The sequence below is a fragment of the Equus asinus genome, chromosome 22 (assembly GCF_041296235.1).
Source record: "Equus asinus isolate D_3611 breed Donkey chromosome 22, EquAss-T2T_v2, whole genome shotgun sequence".
In the NCBI taxonomy this organism is placed as follows: domain Eukaryota; kingdom Metazoa; phylum Chordata; class Mammalia; order Perissodactyla; family Equidae; genus Equus; species Equus asinus.
The window spans coordinates 14,909,151-14,934,852 of NC_091811.1; the positions used below are offsets into that span (position 1 = coordinate 14,909,151).

At 49.9% G+C, this 25,702-nt stretch overlaps 2 protein-coding genes across 3 annotated transcripts; one reads left to right on the forward strand and one right to left on the reverse strand.

Moving 5' to 3' along the window:
- Window positions 1–5,321: 5,321 nt before the first annotated feature.
- On the forward strand, window positions 5,322–14,946 carry ITFG2 (integrin alpha FG-GAP repeat containing 2). Its single transcript, XM_014841784.3, has 12 exons — window positions 5,322–6,071; window positions 9,090–9,185; window positions 9,789–9,830; window positions 10,014–10,185; window positions 10,979–11,118; window positions 11,542–11,690; window positions 12,072–12,175; window positions 12,338–12,391; window positions 12,504–12,595; window positions 12,754–12,871; window positions 13,847–14,020; window positions 14,110–14,946. Exons 1-12 carry the CDS (start codon window positions 5,976–5,978, stop codon window positions 14,211–14,213), a joined length of 1,341 nt encoding a protein of 446 aa, XP_014697270.1. The 5' UTR covers window positions 5,322–5,975; the 3' UTR covers window positions 14,214–14,946.
- Window positions 14,947–15,296: 350 nt separating this feature from the next.
- NRIP2 (nuclear receptor interacting protein 2) lies at window positions 15,297–23,870 on the reverse strand. Of its 2 annotated transcripts, none has more exons than XM_014841786.3 (6): window positions 23,102–23,729; window positions 19,290–19,442; window positions 18,034–18,116; window positions 17,563–17,684; window positions 17,252–17,304; window positions 15,297–15,433 (listed from the first exon to the last, which is right to left on the reverse strand). In XM_014841786.3, exons 1-6 carry the CDS (start codon window positions 23,291–23,293, stop codon window positions 15,386–15,388), a joined length of 651 nt encoding a protein of 216 aa, XP_014697272.1. In that variant the 5' UTR covers window positions 23,294–23,729; the 3' UTR covers window positions 15,297–15,385. The 2 variants fall into 2 exon arrangements, with proteins under 2 accessions (XP_014697272.1, XP_014697271.1); XM_014841785.3 differs by lacking the exon at window positions 15,297–15,433 and adding an exon at window positions 16,259–16,916 and having other exon boundaries at window positions 23,102–23,870.
- Between the last annotated feature and the right edge of the window lie 1,832 nt (window positions 23,871–25,702).

Consider the following 25,702-nt stretch of genomic DNA (forward strand, 5'->3'; position numbering starts at 1 on the left):
AAAAGCTCATGGTTTTTTCTAACTGCTCTGACCCTTGACTCCTGTAGCATTTTGGGGCCCTGGGAGAGGCCAAGGGGCACAAGTTAGTCATGCTGAGCTGCCTCCAGATGATCCTGGCAGCGGGCCAGAACCTAATCTATGCCCTTGTCTCTCTTCTCCCGTTTGGGCTGTGCCTACCCACATTACTGTATATGTATTACATTATGTATACGTTACATTATATATACATACATTACATTACTGTAAATATAGTTCCTCCAGAAGAAATTTCTCCATACTTTTACTGTGGAAGATTAATTTCTGTGTGAAAAGTTTCACCAAGTCATACAGCATGGCTGGTACTGGAGCCAGAACTAAAATTTGGGTGTTGTAGTCTCCCAGTGTCCCTGCTTGCTCACTTGCTGGGTTCACACCATAGTTGTCCTTGGGGTTTGTGTCTGGGTCTTTGGTATTTCAAGATTAGATTTGCTCCTGCAGCCAGTGATGATCGCTAACCCTCATTAAACACTTACTGTGTAAGCCAGCACTGAGCCAAGAGCCACGTGCAGGTTGAGTGTCACCCATCTTACAGATGAGGACTCCAAGGGGCGGGAGTTAAATGGAAAGAAGGTCTGCCTGGAATGTGAGATCTCTGGAACAAATCCCAACTGCCACGAGGTTCACGTGACCTTGGGCAGGTTGAGCCCTGTTCCTCATCTGCAAACAAGGAGATGGGCAAAAAGCACTCCTAAGGTTCCTTCCCACTCTGAATGCTTCAGTAGGATTCCCATCCCAGACTTTAAAATAAACGCACTTCTGTAGAACCCTGGAGCTAGACGAGCCTTGGTTTATGTAACATTAAAACTGTCTTGTGAGAGTGTTTTATTAAAGCGACTATAGGTCTTTAAGGTTAAAAATAAACCCACCACATAACTCCACTCTACTCTGGGTCAATACTCAAGTTCATTTCCCAGTCAGGTGCACTTTCTTCACCAACACAAATCTTTCCATACAGAGAGAATGTGCTTGAATAAGGAAAACTAGTAGCAAGCAGTACTGTTAGCTGTTGCTGCAGATTTGCAGGTGATCTCCAGAAAAACTAAAATAGGATTTTTCTTGTCCTAGTGCTGGTCCAAACATCACGTTCTCTCCTAAGTATTTCCAGTCTCCATCTAGCAGCCCCTTGCCAACGTCACCATGCACTCCCTACCTGCACAGGGCTCCTATCTCACGGCACCTCTTGACCCGCCTGCACCACGCTCTGCACTGCACCCAAATTGTATCCTTCCAACTGCTGAAACCCCCGTCCTTGACTTTCATCCCATTTAAGTTGAAGATCAGAATCCACTGTGGCCCAAAAAACCCTGCATGGCCGGGCCCAGCCTGCCCTACCAGCATGAGTGCAGTGGAGGCCCCTCACTCTGCACCAGCCACACCGTCCTAAGAGTAAAAGCTGGGGGCGAATGATGTATCATTTCAATTGGAGAAATAGTATGTGAAAGACATTTTAGGCAGGACTAGGAAGCAGTAGTACCTTTTAAGAAAACTATTACTGGAAAATGAAGAATTAAACAGTGGAACCTTTCCCGCCATAATAACTCCTCTCTTCTGTCTCAATGAACAATCTTCCCTCTCCAAATGCAGACCGCCTCAGAGCCCTGTAACCCTTAAGTTGAAGTGACAGTGGGCCGAGCAGTGCTGAATAAGTCAATGTAAGAGTGAAGACTGTCTAAGCACAAGGAAAACTTGTCCTCTTTGAGGAAATCCTTATTGCGGGCTTTTTGGCTATGGTTCCCAGCTGCTTGCCAACCTCAGATAATGTAAGCACCAACTAGTCTCAATTATAAAAGCTGAGAATCATAATAAAACTATTTAGCATGTAATAAACAACATTAAATACACCAATTTGGGAGGCAAAGTAAGAATGAAAGATTCACATGGTTCCGAGGAGGAACAATCAAGAAAGAGCAATGCCTTTATGACCTTCGAGAGTGCTTTGGTAGAAGAGGGGACCAGCCATATTCTATCCCCATGCCCAGGACATGTGTGTTCTTAGGATTTCTAGTCTCCTGTTCCACTGTTAGAAGTGCCTCACAGGGGCCAGCCCCTTGGCGGAGTGGTTAAGTTCGCACGCTCCACTTCAGCGGCCCAGGGTTTTGCCAGTTTGAATCCTGGCATGGACATGGCACTGCTCGTCAAACCATGCTGGGGAGGCGTCCCACATGCCACAACTAGAAGGACCCACAACTAAAAATACACAACTATGTACTGGGGAGATTTGGGGAGAAAAAGGAAAAAAATCTTTAAAAAAAGAAAAAGGGGCTTCACACATAAATGGTTCCATTTGTACTTTTTTTTATTGATGTGAAATTCACATAACATAAAATTAACCAGTTTAAAGTGAACAATTCGGTGGTATTTAGTCCAATTACAATGTTGCACAACCACCGCCTCTAGTTCTAACACATTTTTGTCATCCTTTGTGTTTTAAGCCCATTTCCTCACGTTTGGACTTCAATGACAATGAAGAACTACTCTTCACCTTTCGATTAATGGCCAGTAGAGTTTTGATCAGACAACAACCTTGACAGGTTCCAGGATCAAAGCTTTCCAGGGTCGGTGGTCCTTTCTGATAGGGGCAGAACTGTGAGGAAGGGGTGGGACTCTAAGTAGAGCTCCAGGTAACAGCATTTCACTCAGGGCTGCCCACGCTGTTGTTCTACCTAATTTCTAAGTCAAGTTTGAGAGAAAGGTTTCTGTACTTCATGACTTCTCAGAACCTTTAGTATGCTAAGGCACACTGTGAATTGGAGAGGGAAGGGGAATGAGGAAGCCCTAGACACTACCCCCAGGATGGTGACTGGCTCTGGGCCTCATGTGTAGAAAGAGCTTTACAGGTCCCGTTTCCTACCTGGGCATCCCAGGCAGACAGAACTTGGATAGGACCCGACCCCTCTGTCCACTCCTGGAGGAAGAAGTGGACAAGAAATCCCCCTAGAAATGCTTCCCACTTAACGCCACTTCCCTCCCATTCCTCCTATAGCAGGTTTCTATTGAAACTTTTTTTGGCTGGTTTGTAAAGAATATGCCACCCACACAACTGTAACCATGTCATCTAACCAGGAAGATGGCCTGGTTCTGGGGAGTAAGCCAAAACCTATGCTGAGAGAGTACTTGGCTTAAACAAGACTGGCTCCGGGTGGTACCAGTGGAGACCCACCAACCATCCCACTAGAAAGGACCAAGAACAGGGGTGTTCCTTGTGGAGCCGGATCTGTCCACATGGCTCTGCGATGCCCAGCCTGTGTTCTATTTACTGTGCACGCAACTCACCGCAGGTAAAGGAACTGATGCGAGGTGGGGAGGGGCGTAGGAGTGGAAGACCTGATCCATGCCGTATTTCTTGGAGACCTGTCCTTCCTCTCATTTTATTTGGTTCTCTTGACAAAAGTCAAAACGTTGTGATCATAATGACATGATCTTCACGGCAAACACAGAACGAACAAAAACAGTCGCCTCCTGGCACAGAAAGGTCAAGAACAAGAAGCACAAGTGATGAGGAAGATAAAACTAAGGCATTGTGGAGTGCTAGGTCAGGGTATGACTTCAGAGAACTGGGTCAGGCCAGAGCATTTGGTGACAGAAGCAGGGTTATCTTCATCTATTTTGTCCTCGGTTACTTACTAATTTATTTAAAATTTCTTTCAAAGGGCTGGAAAAAGAAAACAACGGAGAAATAATACAGTGAAAAGAAACAATTCACAACTATTGAACTTTACATTTAGAGGTAAACATTTTAAACTTGGCTTTTGTTTTTCCAGCCCTTGAAATCTAATATGAAGCTTAGAGTTTGAGCTAGGATGAGAGAATAGAGATGTGGTGGAGCAGGATAGGGTAGCATGCAACCCTCCATAAATGAGACAATGTATTTAAAGCACCAGCTACACCTGTGTGACCCAGAGCCTTTGACTGGACTTGGCCAACCCCACAGTACACCACCCGAAACAGAAACTTGAATGTATCGGCAGCCCCCAGGATTTGTTGAAACTGCCTCCTGTTTGCTGTTCTGACTTACTGCTCGTTGTTCTCATCTTAACTGGCCATCAGATCCACAGGGACATGGAGGACAAAATGCGCCCTCCCCTTCCCCCACGCAAAAAGGCTTTGCCCTCCAACGCCTTCTCCCGTTATGTTCAGACATAGAAAGCAGGACCAGCCCCTGGTCCAACAGCCCCAGGTGAGGTAGATACCCTTATTTTCACAATGTTGACTCCTGAAAGACCAAAGTGTAAATCAGCCTGCGCCTGCAGATTTAAACCTTAAAAGGTATTGAGCACTGCAGAATTTCACAAATAATACTTTTGATGCCCTGATTGCTGAGACACCGCAAAAAAAGGCTGGACTCATTCAACATGAAGTTTCCCGAAGAGGCCAGCCATGATGGTGATGTCCCATTTACACTGCAGAGTGAGGACACTGAGGGAGGGAGACAAGAGCTTTATCCCGGGGGGAGCAAGAGGGCAGAGCAGGTCCAGAAGTTCAGCAATCCTGACTTCTAGCCTGCGGACTTTCCTAGGAACCATGGCAGTAAATGACAAAGGCTGTAGGGTTTGGGATCAAACAATCCTGGTTTGAGTCTCACCTCTGCCACTTTCTGCCTTGTTACCTAATCTTGCTGAACCTGTTTTCCTCACCTAAAAAACTGGAATAATAATTCAAGCTCACAGGGTTGTGCTAATGACATGAAATATATGTGAAAGGTGCTTTGCAGCAACTGGTTCTCAAACTATTGGCCATAAAGCACACACACCATTAAAAAAAAAAGTTTTTACATGATAAGCTAGTATATACACATATAAATATGCACAGTTGAAACAAAGGTTTCACAAAAACAATACTCACCTTACCACTCGACAGTCACTGGTATTTTCTATTCTATCCTGTTTCGTTTTTTTAAAATGCTGGTTCAATTCACTACATTGTTTTCACAACCCCTAACGAGTAGCTACATAGTCTTTTTTTTTTTTCTTTAAAGATTGGCACCTGAGCTAACAACTGCTGCCAATCTTTTTTTTTTTCCCTGCTTTATCTCCCCAACCCCCCCCCGCCCCCCCCCCCGTACACAGTTGTATATCTTAGTTGCACGTCCCTCTAGTTGTGGGATGTGGGATGCCGCCTCAATGTGGCCTGACGAGCGGCGCCATGTCCGCGCCCAGGATCCGAACCCTAGGCCGCCGAAGCAGAACGCGCGAACTTAACCACTGGGCCACGGGGGCGGTCCCTACATAGTCCTTTTTTTTTTTTTTTAAGATTTTTTTTTTTATTTTTTCCTTTTTCTCCCCAAAGCCCCCGGGTACATAGTTGTGTATTCTTCGTTGTGGGTTCTTCTAGTTGTGGCATGCGGGACGCCGCCTCAGCGTGGTCTGATGAGCAGTGCCACGTCCGCGCCCAGGATTCGAACTGACGAAACACTGGTCCGCCTGCAGCGGAGCGCGCGAACCTAACCACTCGGCCACGGGGCCAGCCCCCCTACATAGTCTTTTTAAAAAACACTGTTGGAAACCACACAATTGTCAGTTTTTATGATTATTATGATTCTCAGGGATCATCTGACGGCTGGGCATCTTTATTGCGAGGGCAACAAACGAAGAGGTCAAGGTTAATAGGTCAAGTCCTAGGGGCCCTGTTGCCAAGGGAACAGATCGGCGCCCCCCCCCCCCCCCCCCGCGTCGGGTTGGCAGACCTGCGCGCCAGCCCTCCGGAGGAAAAGAGTGGCCCGTGCCCGTGTCACTCATCAGTAGCTGGCAAGCCCGGCCCACGCCCAGAGGGCTCGGAAGACCCGCCTCCTCGCCTGGGTCAAGCGAGGAAGGCCGGGATGGGAGGCTCGGGAGGTGACGTAGCTTCCCGCTTTGAGTTGCCTTCCGCTCGGCGGCTGTCGGGAGGGGCTCGAGGGACATTTAGTGGGGCTCCCCGGCGCCTAAGCCCTGGAAAGCGCGATGAGGTCGGTGAGCTACGTGCAGCGCGTGGCGCTGGAGTTTAGCGGGAGCCTCTTCCCGCACGCGATCTGCCTCGGAGACGTGGATAATGACACGGTCGGTGCATGCGCACTGCGAGAGACGCGGCCCGTCCGCGCAGGCCGGGGCGGGGCGGGAAGTGAGGCGTCCCCGGGGCGTGCGGCGTGGGCGCCGCGCATGCGCGGGGGCTGGGGCTTCGGCGAGGCCTTTGTAAATAGCTGCAGTGCCCGCAAGTTGTGGCTGCGCTCGTCTGGTTCCCTGAGCTGGTATTCTCTTAGGGGCGTGGATAACTGAACCTCTGCCAAGTTCAGTAATTTGTTCACGGTCGGAGCCTAGTAAACGCCGGTGGCCAAATTTTCTGGTTCACTCCATCGTTCTGCCTCCCGCACGGGCGTCACTTTACCTCTGAAATGACTTTACCTTTCAGGCCTCAATATAGGCTTCAGACGCACCTCTGCTTCTCTCCCGCTTGGCCCCTCGCGCGGGCCTGCGTTGCTCCACTGCTCTGCCTTGCCTCCGGACTGGCGGACTCAGCTCCTCCGGCCGGGGCAGCGACGCCGCTGCCACCCCGACCCTAAGAAAGTCGGGTTTCCGTAGTGCCTGTCTGTAGTACACGCAGGTGTCTGCCCCCTTTAAAGCGCTACACCTTGGTTGAATTACCATCTACCTTTTCTTCCCTCAACAGTCCTTCCTTTTCTCGTTGTTTAAATGAATGAATACGGTAGAGCAATGCCCAGCACACAGTTAACGTTCAGGAAGTGATAGCGTTGTTGTTGTTAGCATTTGATTCTATTTTTCTGCAAATATTTATTGAACTGCCCGTTATGCGCCAAGGATTCCGCCACTTTCTGGGAATCCAGAAATGAACAAGACAGTCCCAGCCCTCAGGTAGCTCGTAATCAGGTGGCGTGATGGTCACAAGAATAACAAAATGGAATGAGGTACATTGATTAAAACATGTAAAAGGTTCTGAGGTGGAGCATCAAAAGGAATGGAGGCTGTTGATGGTGTGACGCCCTCTTTTTTCCAGACTTTATCGTTTCATTCATTATCTATTTCATATTTTTAATACAAAGCACCTTATTGCCCTCCTCTCCTACCCGCTGTCCCATCTCCCTACTCTGCCTCCCTAGTTCGCATCCTCACTTCCCTACCTGTTCTGTGCTCTCTTTTCCCTGGAAAAAAACAAGGCTAAAACATCCTTCTCCTCCCAGCCTCCTTTGTGCTGTGATGGAGAAGGTATTTTATGAGGCTTCTTTTGCTCTGCTCCCTCTAGAGAGAAAAAAGTTATTCTTATAAATTTGTGTTATGTCTTCTGAGCTTTCACATTTCTTCATATGCCAAGCAGTACAATTTTATGAGAAAATCAAGGGAGGCATTTAAAATGGTAAATTAACAAAATGACTTTAGATGTGCATTATTTTCTATTTTATCTGATTGGCTTCGTTTAGAAGAAACATACATGCCTTTTTTTCATAGCTTCATAGCACCAGCTTTTTTGGGAAAAAAAAGCTTTTGTATTTTTCTAAGTGAATTGCACTGTTACTCAGTTCTGCAGTAGCAGGTACATTATACTACCTGTTTTTGTTTTTACCTAGGTTGTAAGCTCCATTTTTGTAAGCTCCATAATGATAGGAATTTTCTATCTATTTTTTCACTGCTGTATTCTTGACACTTATAATAGTGCTTGGCACATTGTAGGCACTCAATAAATGTTGAATCAATGAGGATTGTTATGAAAAGCAAATGTGATTATGTGTCTCAAAGCAATTTAAAGGGCTTTGCCTGTTATTAATAAATGTAATTGAAAGAAGAGCAGATATTTGAGATGGCTGGCTGGTGATCAGGCGTGTGGTATACTCAGCCTGCATGTGTGCGCATAGAAAGTTTGTTACTGTTTCTCCAGGCCACATGTGGAGATTCGAGGCAGGAAAAAGACTTATTTCATCCTAATAAACCATTAGCCTAAAGTTCTTTGAAACTACTTTATTTCCTGCTAAGTCAGAGGGAGAAACCAGCAATAGAATACACACTCTCTGGGACTGCCCAGCAAAGCCTGGCGACACCAGGAGAGGGAAAGTCTCTAGAAGGCTGAGCAGATTACAGAAAGATCGCACCTTCTTTTTCCTTCAGCATTTCTGGTGTCCTCTCCAGCTGGAGTTCTTTAGTGTTACTGAGTGTCCTCCAGAGGCCAGACCCAGGATCAACCACAGGGCAGCAGACCTGCTGGGAAGCGTTAGAGCTGCCGCAGAGCAGATGGGCCGCCACGGAACTGGCCTCCTCCGGGACGCTGGACGCAGCCCCGCTCTCTGCTGGGCTGAGCCGCCTTTGCTTGCTCACTGCACTTGCCACACTGTTTTACCATTTTATTCCTGTGTCTGTGCCCCTGTTAAACTGTGAGGTCCTTCTCAGCAGGGAGCCTGTGGCCTTTATCTCTGTGCCCTAACTGGTTGTCCAGCTTTCCCTGAAAACTCAAGGGCTGAGTGGTCATTCTCTTTCATTCTGATTTTTCTTTGAGAGCTTAGCCACCACTTGAGGGCACCAGAAGCCCAGAGCGTGGATGCTGTCATCCAGCAACCCCTTATGCTGCCCCCTCCCGCACCTCCATCCCCTGTGTGTTCACTCGTGTACACCAAGATCACAAGGTCTTACTAGCAGAAGGGGGTACCCAGAGCTTACATTGCCTTTTTATTGGGCCCCTGATTAAATACAAGGTCTGAAGTTAAATTCTCCAAAATTTAAGTCTTTTGGATTGTTTTCAAAACGTATCCCATTTTTAACGGACAAATAAGAAGAGCCAAAGTCAGGCGTGTGGGGCATTGAGCTTTTCGTTCAGATGTTAGACTCTTCTGGCACGGGTCATCGATTGCCCCGTTCTTCTAACTTCCCCTGCCCCCAGTACACACACACACACACACACACACCCCTAAACGGAAATAAAGAAACTGGCTGTGTTGGTCACAAAAGATTTTTAATAAAGCTGATGAAGATACAAGTCAAGGTCTTGTGAATCGCCCAGGATGGGCCCAGGAGAGAAGAGCGTGTGGTGGCTCAGCAGGACCCCATCCTAACACTCCCTTCTCTCTCCATTTGAAGTTAAATGAACTCGTGGTGGGAGACACAAGTGGAAAGCTGTCCGTGTATAAGAATGATGACAGCCGGCCATGGCTCACCTGTTCCTGCCAGGGAATGGTCAGTATTCAACTCCCTGGGGCTCTAGTGGGGAAGGAGGGACCGTTCTGTCCAGGGACTGGCGAGGGTGAGTCCCACACGGGAGCTCACCAGTGTGTCCTGACTCAGCAGCTACTCTACTCAGCCCAGCCACTGGTTCTCGGTGCATCTGATTCAGGGTCGAAATTCCCCAGGCAGTGCTCCCCCGTCTGTTACACACATACACAAGGCAGGGTTTTTTATTTTATGTTGTGGCATGACTCCCTTAGTACTTTATGGAAACTGCCCAGGTTGTCTGATCTTATAAAGTTTAGTAGAAAATAGGGGCAATAGCTTGAATAAGTCTAGAAATATGATAGTCTGGCTATATTAGATGTAGAGTTTTTCTTTTGTTTTTTTAGGCTCAGATTGTCTTAACTACTTCAGGTCTTCATGTTGCCGTCTGGGTGAACTGAACCTATAGCACAATAACTTGATTAATGCAGACGATCAGTGTAGGTCACATGGTACAAGTTTTCAGTGAATGATGGTAATTAGAAAAACATACTCCTTCTTGCATTACAGAGATTAGGGGGCACTGGGCTCCCTCACTGTCTCCCTGAGCCTCCCTTCCTTCTTTTGCAGCTGACCTGTGTTGGGGTCGGAGACGTATGTAATAAAGGAAAGGTAGGCACTCTGGGGGACCTTGGGACTTTGGTAGAACTCCAAGGCCTTATGTTGATTCCTGTCTCAAAGTGGAAATAAGCTGGGAGTTAAAGGCTTCAGCCCCGACCTCTGTGCTTGAACAGTCAGGCTTGTGCCCAAACTCCCCTCCCCAGTCCCTGTGTCTTGGACCTCTGTCTCTCCCAGAACCTCGTGGTGGCGGTGAGTGCTGAAGGCTGGTTTCATTTGTGTGACCTGACGCCTGCCAAGGCCCTGGATGCTTCTGGGCACCACGAAACCCTAATGGGAGAAGAGCAACGGCCCGTCTTCAAGCAGCACATCCCTGCCAACACCAAGGTCATGCTGATCAGCGACATAGGTGGGCATGGCTGTCTTTACAGGCAGCTGGGGGAATAGGAGTCAGTGGGTAATGGAGCAGATCCCAAGGGATTGGCTGGGGGCAGGGCCGGGGCAGTCAGTATTCATTTGTATATTTACTATGCATTTAATGTTAGTTACTGAGCTCCTGCAATAGACCAGGCCACATTCTAGGCACTGGAATTGCAATAATGAACACAGACAAAAAGTGCTGCCCTCTTGGACCTTTACTAGGAAGGGACAGAAAATAATGTAAATGTTGTAAGAAAATTAAGTAGTATTTAGAAGGTAGTAAGTGCCATGGGGAAAATAAATCATGGAAAGGGGCTAGAGAGTGTCAAGGTAGAGGGAGCAATTGTAAATAGAGTTCTCAGGGAAGTCCTTGCTGAGGAAGTGACATTTGATCAGAAGTTGAAGGTAGCAAGGGAGTGAGCCGTACAGATACGGGGCTGATATTTGGGCCAGAAGTTGTCTTGAATGTTGTGGTAGGTATATGGGATGAATCAGGACTCTCGAGGTATGCATCTGAGAGGAGAAGTAGGAGGGAAAAAGTGATGGGAACCTGAGGAACAGATGGGTGGGGACAGTGTTCTAAGCACAAGGAAGGCAGGGGTGCAGGTACCAGACTCGGAGTGTGTGAGGCGGCTTGCACAGCGGAGTGGGCGAGAAGTCACACCCGGTAAAAGTGCCAGTGGTGGGGGTGTTAGCAGAGGAGTGGGGAGGGCGTGCTTGTAGGATTCAAGCTGATGAGCACAGATTTGGCTCCAAACTCGTCTTATTATCTGAATCCGCAGATGGAGATGGGTGTTGTGAACTGGTAGTAGGTTACACAGACCGTGTGGTGCGGGCTTTCCGCTGGGAAGATCTGGGTGAGGGCACAGAACATCTGACAGGGCAGCTGGTGTCACTCAAGAAATGGATGCTGGAGGGTCAGGTGAGAGGCTGGGTGTCCTGGAGCCCGGGGAGCAGGGAGGAAGGCCTCCTGGAGGGGGGTTCTGGGAGAGCAGTTGCAGGCCAGGGTACAGGGTGAGAAGAAGGGAGAGTCATCTTATTGAAAGAGATCCAAAGAAGGTAATTTCAAATCAGGGTTAAGAAGTAGGAGTGTGAAGGTGGGTATGACGTGGTCTATATCAGGATCTGGACCTAGCTCAGGCGGGCACAGTGGAAAGCAGATGGTCCATGTGGAGAGGATGGCACCAGGCAGGAGCCCTGTGAGCGCTAGGATTCTACCTCCACTGCTACCCTCGAAGTCTGAGGAACTGTTCCTAGAGCCCCTGCCCCACCTCTCTCCCCTTTTTTCTTCAGGGCCCCACTACCTTCTCTCCCCAGCCCCTTAAGCCCCTGTTCCCTGATACAGGTTGACAGCCTCTCGGTGACTCCAGGGCCCCAGGGTGTTCCTGAACTGATGGTGTCTCAGCCGGGCTGTGCTTATGCGATTCTACTATGTACCTGGAACAAAGACACTGGGCGCCCCCCGACCCCTGAGGAGGCCACGGAGGGCAGTAGGTAAGGGGTATAGGCTTGTGGATGGTGGGGTGCGTAGAAGTGAGAGGGACTCCTGGGTGCAGACGGCATGGAAGGGTCTGCAGTTGGCAAAGCTGCTTCAGCTAGGTCCTGGCACAAATGCCTTTGCCCCATTAAGGAAGATTGTCTTGGGACCTGGGGAATCCTGGCTCTAACCTTGTAGCACCTGGAAGAGGTTCTAAGACTTTAACCTGGCAGCTCCATCCCTCTCTTTCCTACTTGCCACATGGGCCAGACGGGGTCAGCGATAGGCTTCCAAGCTGCTTCACACCTTGAAAACTCTTACAGAGATGGGACCACAAAGGTCCCGAAGAACTAAGCTCATTTGATCTGCCACTTAGCCCCCGACCCTCCTGCCCACAGGGAGACCCCGGCCGCCCGAGATGTCGTGCTGCACCAGACGTCCGGTCGCATCCATAACAAGAATGTCTCCACTCACCTCATTGGCAACATCAAACGTGGTGAAGGTGGGGTGGGAGTGCGGGAGAGAGCTGAGGGGAAACGTGGGTTCTGGGAGAGAGGAGACGTCTCGAGTCCTGTCCCTTCCTCTCTGTCCCCTCGCCTCAGATGCTCTGATCTTGCCTCGCCCCTCACGTTTTCTTCTTCTGGCCCTTCCACCCCACCCACAGGCCACGATCCTGAGAGTGGTGGCTCTGGCCTCTTTGCCCTCTGCACCCTGGATGGTGAGTTCCCCTGGTCAGCTTCAGTCCTGTGCCGGGGTAGGAAGTTGTGTGCCTGTGGGGTGTGCTCAGGCGTCCTGTCCCACCCACCCCAGGCCTGCCTGTCCTCCTGCAGGGACACTGAAGCTTATGGAGGAAGCAGATAAGCTGCTGTGGTCAGTGCAGGTGGATCACCAGCTTTTTGCCCTAGAGAAATTGGATGTCACAGTGAGTAGAAAACCTGGGGAGAGGAACATTCTTACCTTCTTCACATGGAGAGATGAGATTTAAATCAGGCCATCCTCACTTCACAATTAACTCTCAACTTTACTCTTAAGTCTCTCTTTAGACGGATCTAACTCCATCCTGTTTCTGGCCTTTTTCAGGGCAATGGGCATGAGGAGGTGGTTGCCTGTGCCTGGGATGGACAGACATACATCATTGATCACAAGCGCACTGTCGTCCGCTTCCAAGTGGACGAGAATATCCGAGCCTTCTGTGCAGGTGGGACCCTGCCCCATGGCCCCTCTCTAAGCACGCTTGTCTGCCCCTCATGTCCACTCTCAATGTGTTTCCTCCATCTCTGAATGTTTTAAAGGATGGGGCGAGTTCTCATCATCTGTCTGGCTGGGATGCATGAAGACATCAGAAAGTTCTTTCCTTTCTAACTATGTCACAACTCTGTGAAGAACATTCATCCAGAGCATTCTTATTAGTTCTAAATTGGGGGCCTTGAAAACCACCACAGACTCTTCTGGGTGATGTGGGATATCTTTGGTTCCTGAAATGATGGAAACTGAGTAGTGCTCTAGCGTGCAGACTCCAGTGGCCTGAAAGGTTAATATGCCTTTGAAGAGGGCTTTCCACCCAAGAGAAGCCTCAGGTTCCAATCACGTTTTGCTGATCTATCCCTTAGACTAGCAAGACTCATTACTTCAGGGCTATCACCAAGATGGGAAAATCAGGGGCCGGCCTCCTGGCCGAGTGGTTAAGTTCGCGCTCTCTGCTTCCGTGGCCCAGGGTTTCTCTGGTTCAGATCCTGGGCGTGGACATGGCACCGCTCATCAGGCCATGCTGAGGCAGCGTCCCACATGCCACAACTAGAAGGATCCACGACTAAAATACACAACTACGTACTGAGGGGATTTGGAGAAAAAGCAGAAAGGAAAAAAAAAAAAGATTGGCAACAGTTGTTAGCTAGGGTGACAATCTTAAAAAAAACAGATGGTAAAATCAATAAATATCACCTTTATAGATGCTATTCTGCCTAGGTTTTGTTCCTATGGTTTTTCTATATCTGGAATAGGCCAGATATTTTACCGAGTTCTCAACAGAGAACAAATAGAGGGCCTTTAGCTTTCTGCTTGACATCTGTGGGAGGGTCAAAACTGCTGACTCTGATGCCTGCATCTTGTTCTCTGCCCTCCCACTGCTGGGACTGGAACTTCTGCCCTTTTTCTCACCACCCACACCTCCCAGGCCTGTATGCCTGCAAAGAGGGCCGCAACAGCCCCTGCCTCGTGTACGTGACGTTCAACCAGAAGATCTATGTGTACTGGGAGGTGCAGCTGGAGCGGATGGAGTCCACCAATCTGCTCAAGCTGCTGGAGGCTGAGCCAGAGTTCCGGTGCCTGCTGCAGGAGCTGGGCGTGGGTGAGTCCCAGGAAGGCTGCAGGGCGAAGACGCCCGGGGGCCCAGGGAGGAGATCCACAGCCTCTTATCAGCCCCTTTCTTGCCCTCAGATCCTGACAACCTCCCAGCCGCCAGTGCCCTGCTTCACCAAACCCTCTACCATCCGGACCAGTCACCACAGTGTGCTCCCGCAACCCTCCAGGATCCCACCTAGCTAGACTTGCCCTCTTAGCTGAAGAAGGATCCTTCTGAACCTCCCCCCCTAAGGTATCCATGGCATTGGCAGGATAGGGAATACACACTACAGACGAGCATGGACAGATGGTGTCAACCGTAGGGTGACTGTGAACTCTAGACTTCATGGTCTTTTTGGTGAAAGAAGAGACAAGTTGACCCTCTGCCCATTTTCTTGTGTACCTCACCCATCATATCGGCAGGGTTGTAGGACCCTGACCTTATTCCACATCATCTGGGACTTCCCCTTCCCAAGAGCTCCCCACTCTTGTGTGGAAAACAGACTTGTTTGTGAGGAGGGAGCACAAATCTTTTGCACGGCCTCAACACTTGCAGGGAAACCAGGCTTTGGGGTCAGTGGAGTGATGAGGTAAGGGCTTCACCCCTCCCAAGCTCCGTCTGCTGTGGCACAATGCCAAGTCGTTGACATTAGTAATTGTTACGGGAATGACAGACTATTTGTTTTGTTTTTGAAGGGTCTTTCAGGGCATTTTACAGTCTGGTCTTACTGTGTTCCCAGCAAACCCTGAAATGATTTTCCTCTATTTACCAAAGAAACTGGGCCAGCACTTTCTCCTTTGCCATGTTCTTCAAGTATTCCACAGCTTCATAGGCTTTGCCTCTGTTTCCCCCCAAAATGCCTTCTTGTCTATAAGACAGTAGACGTTTAAAATCTGATGCAGATTTATGATCCAGACCACAATCAGAATTGTATGTTGGGCCATTTATTTCCTTTGTGCTGTTGGTTGTGTGTGTTATAAATCAGTGTTTTCAAATTGTAGGTTGCAATCTTTTGGTGGGTTGTGGTCAGCATTTTTGGAATAAGTGAAATAGAATAGAATAGAATGGAAAATATCAGAGTATATTGCTCACAGTATAGAGAAGTAGTGTTTTGTTATAATTGTATGTGTACATGCACATGTGTATTCTGAGTGCAGTGTAAAATATATTTCTTGCTGTGAAGTGTGTTCAAAGGAGTTTGAAAGCCAATCCTCTCAGTTATACTGATCCCAGCCAGATGGGTCAGCCTGGGAAAGGTCCACATTCACATTTCCTTTCTGTCGGGGAATGAGGGCAGAGTTATCGTTCAGCCTCTGATGGGCGTGGAGGAAGACCAGAGGAGGACGTCAGCGTAGAGAAACAGGTGTTTATTCAAATGGAGAAGCAGCTGAGCTGAGGGCCTGCCAGTGGGCCTGGGGTCTGCAATTACAGAAGCAGCAGGAGGCAGAAGGGAAAGGAACGGGGACACCCAGGAAAGCAGAGGTCACGGAGCGAGGCTGTGGGGATCAGCGTACGATTACATGTGACATAGAGAGCCCTCTCCTCCCCTTGAGGGCAGAGGACTCAGCGGAGAAGGGAAGGCCAGCTGTCACACGGCAGCTCCTTGCATGCTGGTTCTCTAATCTACCGCAGGCTCAGGATTTTGTTTCCAGCCCAAGGATCCTCGTTCCCTAGTTCCGGTTATTATCCCACTATCTTCCTCTCCCCCTAATCCATGATTTGAGAGACTCAGGCCAGCCAGAAAGACACTCAGGGCTCTGGCTCCTTAAGGTTTGGGTTCCTGTCTTCACAGTGACGTCAGCAGAACCTCCTTGTCTCTTTGCTTTGGCTCAGAGCCTGGCGGGGGTTAGGAAACCACTGATTCCAAAACCAGACAAGCTCAAGCTCAGGAGGCCAGAGAAGAGGGGTGGGAAGAGGTCTAATGAGTTGGATAGTTCTAGAAACAAGGAATCCTGGTCAGGTTAAGTCTGAGTACTGACAACCCCACCATCCTGTCCACCTTGGGGGAGTTCTCTCCAAGGCTTTCCACACAGCCCCCAAAGTTCAGGGCCCAGTAGGTGAAAAAGCAAGTGGAGAAGGATAAAGATCTGGAGTAAATATCAGAGGTATAGCCAAGGCTTTGCACAGGGTATAATAATAATAACTGGCTTCAGGCGTTTGCAGCTCCAGAAAGGGTAACTGAAAGAGCTCCCAGCCTTGTGAGCCACACATTCCTCTGCTAACTCACCTTCCTTGTTGTATTAAAATGCTCTGTTTACTATTTCTCCCCCCCACTCAACTGTGAGCAGACGTGTAGAATCAGAAAGGCAGGCGCTAGCTGGGCCAGGGACCCAGGTTGGGGAAGTTGGCAGTCTAGTTGAGGGAGATGACAAGCCCTAGAGGTGGAGGGAGAGACGTGGGGGTGAGGGCAGTCAAGGGGTGTCTGGGGTGGAGTCGAGGGACGGGTGCAGGACAGCAGTATCTGCAGCCTTTGACTCAGGCCTCTTCTTACTGTGCTGAGGGCCCAGCCTGGAACCCCATTTTGCTGAGGTCCTTTTCTGCAGTCCTGACTTGGCTTTGCTCAACTTGGGGGTGGATGAGAGAGAATAGGGAAACCAGAACCCCGAGATTGTGAGCCTTCTCTTGTGAAAACTCCTCCAGGGGATGGGGCAGTTGCTGAGAAGCAGAGACGGATGTGGCTGACTGAGGGAACCGGGACGGCGGGGTCAGAATGGTGATAAAAGGAATAGACAGTAGTCCCCAGCTATGGCTCTAGTAATGCCCCTGAACCCCACACGGCTCTTTCCCCCGAGGACTGACTGGGACCCCGTCACTGGCCGGGCTCTTGGTACCAGGGCAGGAAGGGCAGCTCTGGGAGGGGGGCCTTCAGCCGCAGCACTCCGTGCTCCAGGTCGATACAGCACTGCAGGTGTGGAGGGGGGGTGAGCTCACCGCCACAGGTGACCTCTTCCAGCCCACTCTTCTGTATTCCCCCTCCCACTTCCCCCAGCTCCCCACTGCTCCTTGTTCTGCCCCCTGTTTCCATTCACCTGGACCCCTGGCAGGGAGGAAACCAGTTCTCCATATTTTTCACTTGTGGGCGAATAAGGAACCTCAGGGAGGCAAAGGTGAGATTGCACATCTCCGGGTCCCTCTCATCAGACCCGACCCCTGCTTCCACACTGGCGCCTCCTACCTCCTTTCCCAGCCCTGGGAGCAGGCCCCAAGCGTGAGCACAAGTGCTAGCGTCCTCCTTACCTTGAGAGAAAGCAGCGTTTGCAGTCCAAGAGAGAATTCAGGACTCTCAACGTCTGCAGGAATCGTTTGAAAACAGAAGAGGCTGGAGGGTCCCCAGCAGTCACTGCTGCCCTCCTGTCAGCACTCACCCCTTCTCTGCCCGCTCCACCCCCGCCAGGTTTGAGGATATTGGCACAGAGACTGGGGACGATCAGAGCATCTTTGGGGATACTTTGTGTGGTGCTGGCAGGGGCTGAAAGTCTCTGCTTCTGCCCACCCAGGAGAGGAAGGTAAAAGTGAGAAGCTGGACCGTTGATGGAGGGAGGACTTACCCACCACCTGGGCCTCGCACACCACCGTCTCCTGGCCCAGCTGTAGCTCCAGCTGCTCCACCTGGGTTGGGGGCCCAGGTGCCAGGTCCTCCCCTGGGGCTTTTAGGACCCTCTTCCCTAACCTGTGGTTGGGAAGCAAGGGTTACGGCCACCACAGCCCCCACCCCCACCCATTAGTCAGCTAATGCCCCTCCGCACCACACTTTGGGTTCTTATCCCATCCCTGGCCCTACCTGGGGTCTAAATCCTTGTCTTCTCTGCCCAAGCCCCCATCAACTCTTTTTGTTAAAGAACAGCTTTATTGAGGTAAAGTTTATATACCATAAAAGTCACCCTTTTAACGTGGACACTTCAGTAGTTTTTGGTGTAGTCCCCGAGATATGCAACCATCACTCCTATCTAATTTCAGACTCTTTTCTTCACTCCCAAAAGAAGCCCCGTGCCCCAACCCTCTTCAGGCCGCCCTCTTACCCCAGGCGGCTGAGGCATCCAGCAGAGATCTGATTGGAGTGGGTGCCTGTGTCCACGGCCACCCTCAGCACCTGGTCCTGGCACTGAGAAATAGGGTTGTGGGGATTCAGTGAGTCCTCGGGAGAAGGATCCCTCACCTTCCCCAACCCTTCGGTGATTCCCTTTCAGAAATGAGTGAAGGGAGAGAACGGGTGATTTTTATGGGACTCATGGAATTGAGTCAAAACTGGCTCTGATAAAGGAATTTAAAAAGGAGGTAGAGCTGCACGTGGTGAGTCCATACGTTTGGGAACAATTCGACCAGAAATGGGGATCTTTTCAGTTAGAGGACTTCCTGGAGGCTGAGGGCCTCCCTGTTAGAGAAATCTCATTAGGAGCAAGGGAAGACTGGGACGCCCTGTCAGGAAATTCAGATGTGCATGACCAAGAGGGTCGCCACTGGAAACAAAGGAAGACAAGTTCACTTTCTTTTGGATACACACAGACATTCTGGGTTACACCTGGATAGCACAAACATTTCATTTTCTCATTCCAAACATCATTGGCTACCTGCTACGCGTGGGTGTGTTGCTGGGAGGTGTGGCAGTGAGTGCTGTTGTTTTGGAGCGTAAGGGGAGTGAAGTGTAATCATGGTGTGCTGGAGAGTTTAAGGGCTATGAAAGTATCGTGAGTAAAGTGCCTTAAATGTTGAGAGGGAGGAAAGGTATTTATCACTGGGGAAATCAGAAAAAGTTTCAAGGAGGAGGTAACATTTGAGGCCTTAAAAGATTGTAGAATGTGGACATAGAATGGTTGGAGAGCAGGAAGAGGAAATGCTGAGCAAAGACAGTGGCAGAAGAGCAGTGGGCATTTGTTAGGAATGGTTCAATATTGGTTGGATAGTTAAATGGTTCCAGAGATGACAAGGCTGTCACTTTGGAACACATGAGGTCTTTCCAGGAGGGTTTCATTGTCCATACGCATACACACCATCCGTATACGTAGAGTACACTGAAGAGCGTTTGTGTATTCACATTTAAAGATTATCCTTTAATAGAGGAAAGGGAGTAATGGTGGTGACCAATGGAATTGCAGGGGGAAGATGGGTGAGGCAGAGAGTAAAGAAGATAGAGGATCCCATTTTTAGGCCCAGGCTCGGGGGAGAGGTGCTGTTTCTCCTCTCCTTCCCTCACCACCCAGAGCAGAAAGGAGAGGGAGTGAAGTGAGCCAGTCACAGGCAGAATTAATGAAGGTCAGTGTCCTGGGAGGCCTCTCACCTTGCAGTTGACCAGAAGAGCTGGAATCTCTGCCTTGCTGGTCTTCTTCCTGCTCTCCTGGCCATGAATCAGGGCCTGCACCCGGGGAGACTCCCCCTGAAGCCGACTCTGGTTTCCCTCCACCAGACGTCTTTGGATCACGCTGTGCGGCTGCTGGCTCCATCACAAAACAATGAAAGTAGACGGATCTAAACCAAGTATCCAAGCTGCTCAGGCCTCCCGCCTTAGGTATCCTAGGATGTTCTCCCCAGCCCACTCCAGTCCTGAGTTTCACAGGAGTGAGAAAGGGGCAGGAGCTTACCCAAGGATCCCAGGAGTCAGCTCATTATAGCAGAGCGAACCTCAGTATCAAATCATGCCGTTTTTCTGGAACCCCAATAGATTGCTCAGCAATGAAAAAATAGGAAGAGGAGAATGGTTCATTGTAGGTTAGATTGACCTATAGGCTGATGGGATGTTTCAGGAACTAGTATTATGCTTGGGAGAAATTCTGTCTCAAGTCTACAACACATTTTTGGGGGGACAGTTTTTTTACTCCCCTCTGACTTCATCCTTCAATGGGTTGCAGATCCCAGGGTTGATGGTGTGATGAAAAGAAATCAAAGTAAAAAAAAGCAAACAAAAAAGTCAAAATCTTCAAAACCAGGATACTGGGAATCATCCTTGAACTCTCCTTCACCTGCGACCACCTCACCCTGTCCAGTCACTTCCGAAATTCTACCCGTTTCGCCTCCTGTGTTTACAGTCCATCCCTCCTTTCTATTCTTGCCTTAACTGAGGCCTCCCCACAGCTCCCCGGATCACTGGAATGCCTCCCTAAGTTCATAAGAACCTGCCTCCAGTGCTCTTGCCTCTCAAATACACCTGCTCAAAGCCATTGATTATCTAAAACTCTTGCTACTCAAAGCGTGGTCCTCAGATCAGCAGCTTTAACATCACTTGGAAGCCTGTTGGAAATGCAGAATCACGACCTACTGAATGAAGCCAAGATGCCCAGATGATTCGTTTGCACGTTAAAGTTTGAGAAGCACCAAAGTAAAACATAAAACTAACTCCCCTGGTACTCCCCTGTTTAACGTCCATTAAAGCCTTCCCCCATTGCTTACATGATAGAGCCCAAGCTTTTTAAGGTGACAGCCCAGATGACTTGGCCACTGCCTGAATCTTCAGCCTCGTCTCCCCGTCTCCAAACATCTGCCCCAGCGAGCCTGCTTGGACTGCTTGGACCAGGCTGTTTTTCGCCTCCATGCCTTTGCTCCTGCCTTCTCCTCTTCCCAAAGCCCCTCTTTCCCACTATTCTCTAGGCCAAGCTGGATGACTGGCTCAACACACTTTGTTCAGGAACTGCTCTTCATTCGGGAGAGAGGTTTGTATCTGAAGTCTGGGATTCCATGTGCATTCCGTAATTAGTGCAGGGTTTACCTCCTCCAGGAAGCCCTCTCTGACCTCTGTGTACTCTTCCCTCCACACAGGCTGAGGCAGCGTCCCGTCTCTTAGCTCCCTTTGTCATGCTTCTCACAGTTGTTATTTGTGGATTTCACTCCCCCATTAGCCTGGAGAGCCCTCAGGGTCAGGTCTGTATCTCGCTCATCTTTATATCTCAAGGCTTAGCTCAGTATATAGTAGGCACTCAATAAATGCTTGCTGAAGAATGGCTGCTCCTCCAGGCTCTGCACATGCTTCTCCACCTGCCCTCTCTCCTTGGGAGCCTGGGATTGTTTTTCTACCCTTGGCTTAATGCGGCCCTTGGGGCTGCTCCCACCACAAGGCTGCCAGCAGGAGACTCGGCTCTGGGAAAAGGGCAGCCGGCTCTGGAGCTGGCCGGAAACAGGCTCTGCGGTTCCCAGCTCTCCTCCCACCTTTCCCACGGTGGATACAGGCTTCAGGCCCACCGCTGCTGTATGGTTTGCTCCAGAGCTATCCCAGGGAGGAATACAATGATATCCTCCCAGCTGTTGTGTCTTCATTCCCAAAGCCACACAAGGTAACTGTTCAAGATCAATGCAGGAGGTCCTGAGGCAGAAGGGAGAGGTGAAAAGCCCAGGACTTTCTCATCCAGAAAGCTGGACCTGGGGCTGGCACAGTGGCGGAGCGGTTAAGTTCGCACGTCCCGCTTCTCAGCAGCCCGGGGTTTGCCAGTTCGGATCCCTGGTGTGGACATGGCACTGCTTGGCAAGCCAGGCTGTGACAGGTGTCCCACATATAAAGTAGAGGAAGATGGGCATGGATGTTAGCTCAGGGCCAGTCTTCCTCAGCAAAAAGAGGAGGATTGGCAGCAGTTAGGTCAGGGCTGATCTTCCTCAAAAAAAAAAAAAAAAAAAAGCAGGACCTGCCACTCTGGGATGGCAGTTTTAATAGAGCATCTTCTCCAGGGCCAGATCTATGTAGGTGGTCCCCAAAGGGGAAAGGCTGTGCTGTCCTAGCCACTGGGAGCCAAGAACCTGCTCCCTGCTCCATCCCTGTTTCTCAGCTGTGCTTGCTGAGTTTGCAGAAGGAACAGGCCCCTGGACGCTCTCTGAAGTGAAATCTCAGTCTGGTCACTTTGCCTCTTTGGGGACTGCTGAGATGGCTGGGAGATGCCTGGCCTCTGGGCTGGGTTCCTGGAGGGGAAACATTTGGCTGGGAGGAACATAGAAAGGTGGGACTAGGTCAGGAAAGGCAGTGAGGGGCTGCATTTGCCTCCAGGTTCCCAGGGAGAAAGGGCTGCGGAAGTGACTTTGTTGCAGGAGGACCCTCCTCTCAGACCCTCTGACGAGGAGATGGGAGAGAGAACAGAGCGTTCCCAAGCCTTTCTACACAGTCTGCCTTTCTGCTGTGAGCCAGAGGCCAGGTATGGCTCCATGTTCTCTGGACCCTACAGAGCTTGTGTTCTCTCTCAGGCTAAACGGACAGTAGCTAGAGGATCAATAATCATTAGCTTGTAGATGGTGCCTTCTATTATCAGGCACTGTTCTAATCAACCCTATGAGGTGGATACTGTTAATTTTATCCTCAGTTAACAGGTGAAGAAACTATGACACAGAGACATACAGTAACTTGCCCAAGCTAGTGAGTGGCAGAGCCCAGATCAGAACCCAAGCCACGTGGCTCCAAATCTCGAGCTCTGAACCGCTCTCTCAGAGAGGGACCCGTACATGCAGTTGACCCCTGACCAGCTCACCTCCTCATTGTCACTCCCCCACCTCATTCCCTCTGGAAACCAAAGCTGCTGCAGGGGCTGGAGGAGAGGAGCCTGGAAGGGCCTTGTACCTAGCAGAGAGCAAGGGGCACTCAAGGAGGCCAGGTGGCCAACAGGAGCCCTGTGAGTCCCTGATGCGCTGGCAAAGACAGAAGCCTTAAATGCTTTCATTCTGAGGGGAAAAGGCAAATGCATGGCCTGACCTGGTATGGGGAGTGTCTGGCTTAGGGAGAGGGGAGAACTCACAACCCTAAACTGGCTGGTCCTCCAGGCCCTCCCAGCCATAAATGACTGCTCCAGAAGGTTCCTGTGCGCCTGTAAGCCTCTACTCCTGGACAGCACAGCTCCTCACCCCGGCAAGGTAAGCCTTAGACTGTTTGGGGGAAGCTGAGCAGTCAGAATAGGGTCTCTCAGAGCTGCGAAGCCTCGGGAACATCCCCAGTGAAGAGCCTGAGAGCCATCAAAGCCAAGCCCTTCAGCTGGTGGGATGACCTCTCCCCTTCTCAGCAATGGAAGGGAGTCTGAAGGCTTAGGATCTGCACTGTAGGGTACCCCCCTCCTTCAGAAAGTGGGGAAGTAGAGAGAAAGGGCCAGGGGCCTTCCGTGGGGTGGGGAGGGGAGAGGGCCGCCTCACCAAGTCCTTGGAGGTGCCGAGCCTCTTGAGGCTGTCCAGGGGCAGCAGGTCAGCGGAGTCTTTGTGCAGGAACTGGGTAGCCTGTCTGAGCCGGCGCTGCTGGCTCAGGTGGGCTCGGTCCCGAAGCTCTCCCTCCTGTCCCCTCCTGCTGGCGTCTCCCTCCTCTCTCCTGGCCTCCTGCCTGGTGCTCATGGCCCCTGCGGGGCTTGATGAGCTTGGTGAGCGGGATGGGGCTTCTGAGTGGTCCTCCTGTCCGTCCTCTCTGCCTCTTGTGTCCCCGCAGCTTCCCGCCTGTCTCCCTTCCCAGGCTGCAGCTCTCCTGACAGGAGGGTCTCAGCGGGAGGCGAGAAGGAAATAAATAAATAATGTGCAGAGCAGCCGCGTCAGACACCAGTTTCCAGAGATTGCAGTAGAGGGAGTGAGGCTCCGGCTGGAAAAACCCAGCACTAGAAGAGAGGGAGGGTTGGCAGAGCCTGCAGCTGGCAGGCTCTGCAGTGTCTCCACCGCTGGGGTCCTGGTCGGAGTGGGCGGTGGAAGGGGTGTGTGTGTGTCTGTGTGTGTGTGCGTAAGAGCACAGGGGCTGTAACTGTGTGGTGAACTGTCGGAGTGTCCGTGCCAGGTTGTTTGAAAAGCAGTGTGTGGCGGTGTGGGGGTGTCAGCCTGCATGCTTGGTGTGCATGTGGGATGCAGGCGTGTGCGTTCATGTACATGTACCATCCCAGTCTCCTCCTGGGCTGCCCCACTGCTTCGGCTGGGCTTCTCTGCGGCCCAGGGGCTGGGGTTCGTGCCAACACCTAGGTTCACAGCAGAGAGGGGCAGCTTCAAAATGTGCTGCCCTCCTCTCCTCCCCTTGGCAGGAGGCTTCGCCTCTCAGGGCTCCACCTTTCAGCGTGGCAGATGTCAGTCTTTAGCTACTTTACTCTGGGTTCTGGGTTGCAGGCAGTGGCAAGAACAGCTCTGAATCCTCTCACAAGTAGGGCCCCAGCTTTTCCCTCTCCTTTATGTAAGACTCCTTGGGTCCTTGCTCTTTTAATAAAAGTTATAATTCAAACATGCAGAAAGGTATGAAGAATAACCAGTACCCTTTACTCGCCACCTCGTCTAAAAAATAAACTGTTAGAGATATAGCTGAACTTCCCTGGGCACCTCTCCGTCTTCCTGGTTGACATGCCCTCCTGAATTTGGTGTCTGTCATTCCCATCCTTCTCCTTTCTCTTTACACTCTTTATGCATATATGTGTGTATGTATCCTAAGCAATATATCATTTAGTTTTGCCCTACCCATTGTATACAGATTGATCTCTACGAGGGGGTTACGTCCCAATAAAACCATTGTGAGTTGAAAATATCGCAAGTCCAAAATGCGTTTAATACACCTAACCTACTGAACGTCATAGCTTAGCCTAGCCTACCTTAAACATGCTCGGAACACTTAAATTAGCCTACAGTTGGGCAAAGTCCTCTATCACAAAGCTCATTTTATAATAAACTGTTGAATACCTCATGCAATTGATTGTCTACTGTATTGAAAGTGACAAACAGAATGGCTGTCCGGGTACAGAATGGTTGTAATTGCATCGGTTGTTTATCCTCATGATCGCGTGGCTGACTGGGAGCTGTGGCTGCTGCTGCTGCCCGGCATCCCAAGAAAGTATGTACTGCAGATCGCTAGCCCAGGAAAAGATCAAAATTCAAAATTCAAAGTATGGTTTCTACTGAATGCATATTGCTATCGCATCAGTGTAAAGTTGAAAAATCGTGGGTCAAACCATTGTAAGTTGGACACTGTATATTCTTCTGCAACTTTCTATTTTTTGTTCAATATTTTATTAATGAGATTCATCCATGAGATAGGCTTAGATGTAGTTAATTCACTTTAATAGTTGTATAGTATTCCACTATATGAATACATCACATTTAGGAAATTTAGGTTTTCCTTTTTTGTTCTTACAAACAGTGCTGCTATGAACATTTTTGCATGTATCCCCTGGGGTACATGTATAAGCATTTTTCTAGAGTATATACCTAGGAGTGGAATTGCTGGGATGTCAGATATAAATCTTTGTTATTTTGGCATAATGCCAAATTGCAGTCCTAAGTATTTGTACCACGTGCACTCCAGTCAGCAGTGTGTGGGGGTCCTCGGGCCCCACTTCCTTGCCAACAGTTGGTATCAGACTTTTTATAGCCCTGGCTCATCTGTCATCAGATTTTTCTCTCCAGCCTTTCATCTTCACTGTCATCAAAATGCATTGGCCAAGCACTTGCTTTCAAGTGTTGGACACTCACAGGATGAGAGCCCCCCCTGAGCCCTGCTCCAGGGCGGCGCAGTCTGATCCAGACAGCACCAAGGCTCATGCACATTCAGAGAAACCAGGTATCCACTGGCCTTCTGTGGCCCAAGCCTCTTGGAGGCACTTTCACAACCACTACAATTATATGAGGAAGAATTGTGTTATGATCCCCATTTACAGATGAGGAAACTAGCTAAGCATTATGTATGTGAGTCCCAACCCCCAGCACCTCAGAATGTGACCTTATCTGGAAATAGGGTCTTTACAGAGATAATCAAGTTAAGATGAGGTCATTAGAGTGGGCCCT

What these genes read in the sequence shown, in the direction of transcription:
- ITFG2 (XM_014841784.3), top strand. Translation starts at nt 5,976, where the DNA reads ATGAGGTCGGTGAGCTACGTGCAGCGCGTGGCGCTGGAGTTTAGCGGG. An exon ending in CCTGTTCCTGCCAGGGAATG is followed by an intron (nt 9,186 to 9,788) that starts GTCAGTATTCAA and finishes CTTCTTTTGCAG; the next exon opens with CTGACCTGTGTTGGGGTCGG. An exon ending in GCTGCAGGAGCTGGGCGTGG is followed by an intron (nt 14,021 to 14,109) that starts GTGAGTCCCAGG and finishes TCTTGCCCTCAG; the next exon opens with ATCCTGACAACCTCCCAGCC.
- NRIP2 (XM_014841785.3), bottom strand. Translation starts at nt 23,293, where the DNA reads ATGAGCACCAGGCAGGAGGCCAGGAGAGAGGAGGGAGACGCCAGCAGG. An exon ending in CTCTTCTGGTCAACTGCAAG is followed by an intron (nt 18,117 to 19,289) that starts GTGAGAGGCCTC and finishes CCTATTTCTCAG; the next exon opens with TGCCAGGACCAGGTGCTGAG. An exon ending in GTGCGAGGCCCAGGTGGTGG is followed by an intron (nt 17,305 to 17,562) that starts GTAAGTCCTCCC and finishes CGATTCCTGCAG; the next exon opens with ACGTTGAGAGTCCTGAATTC.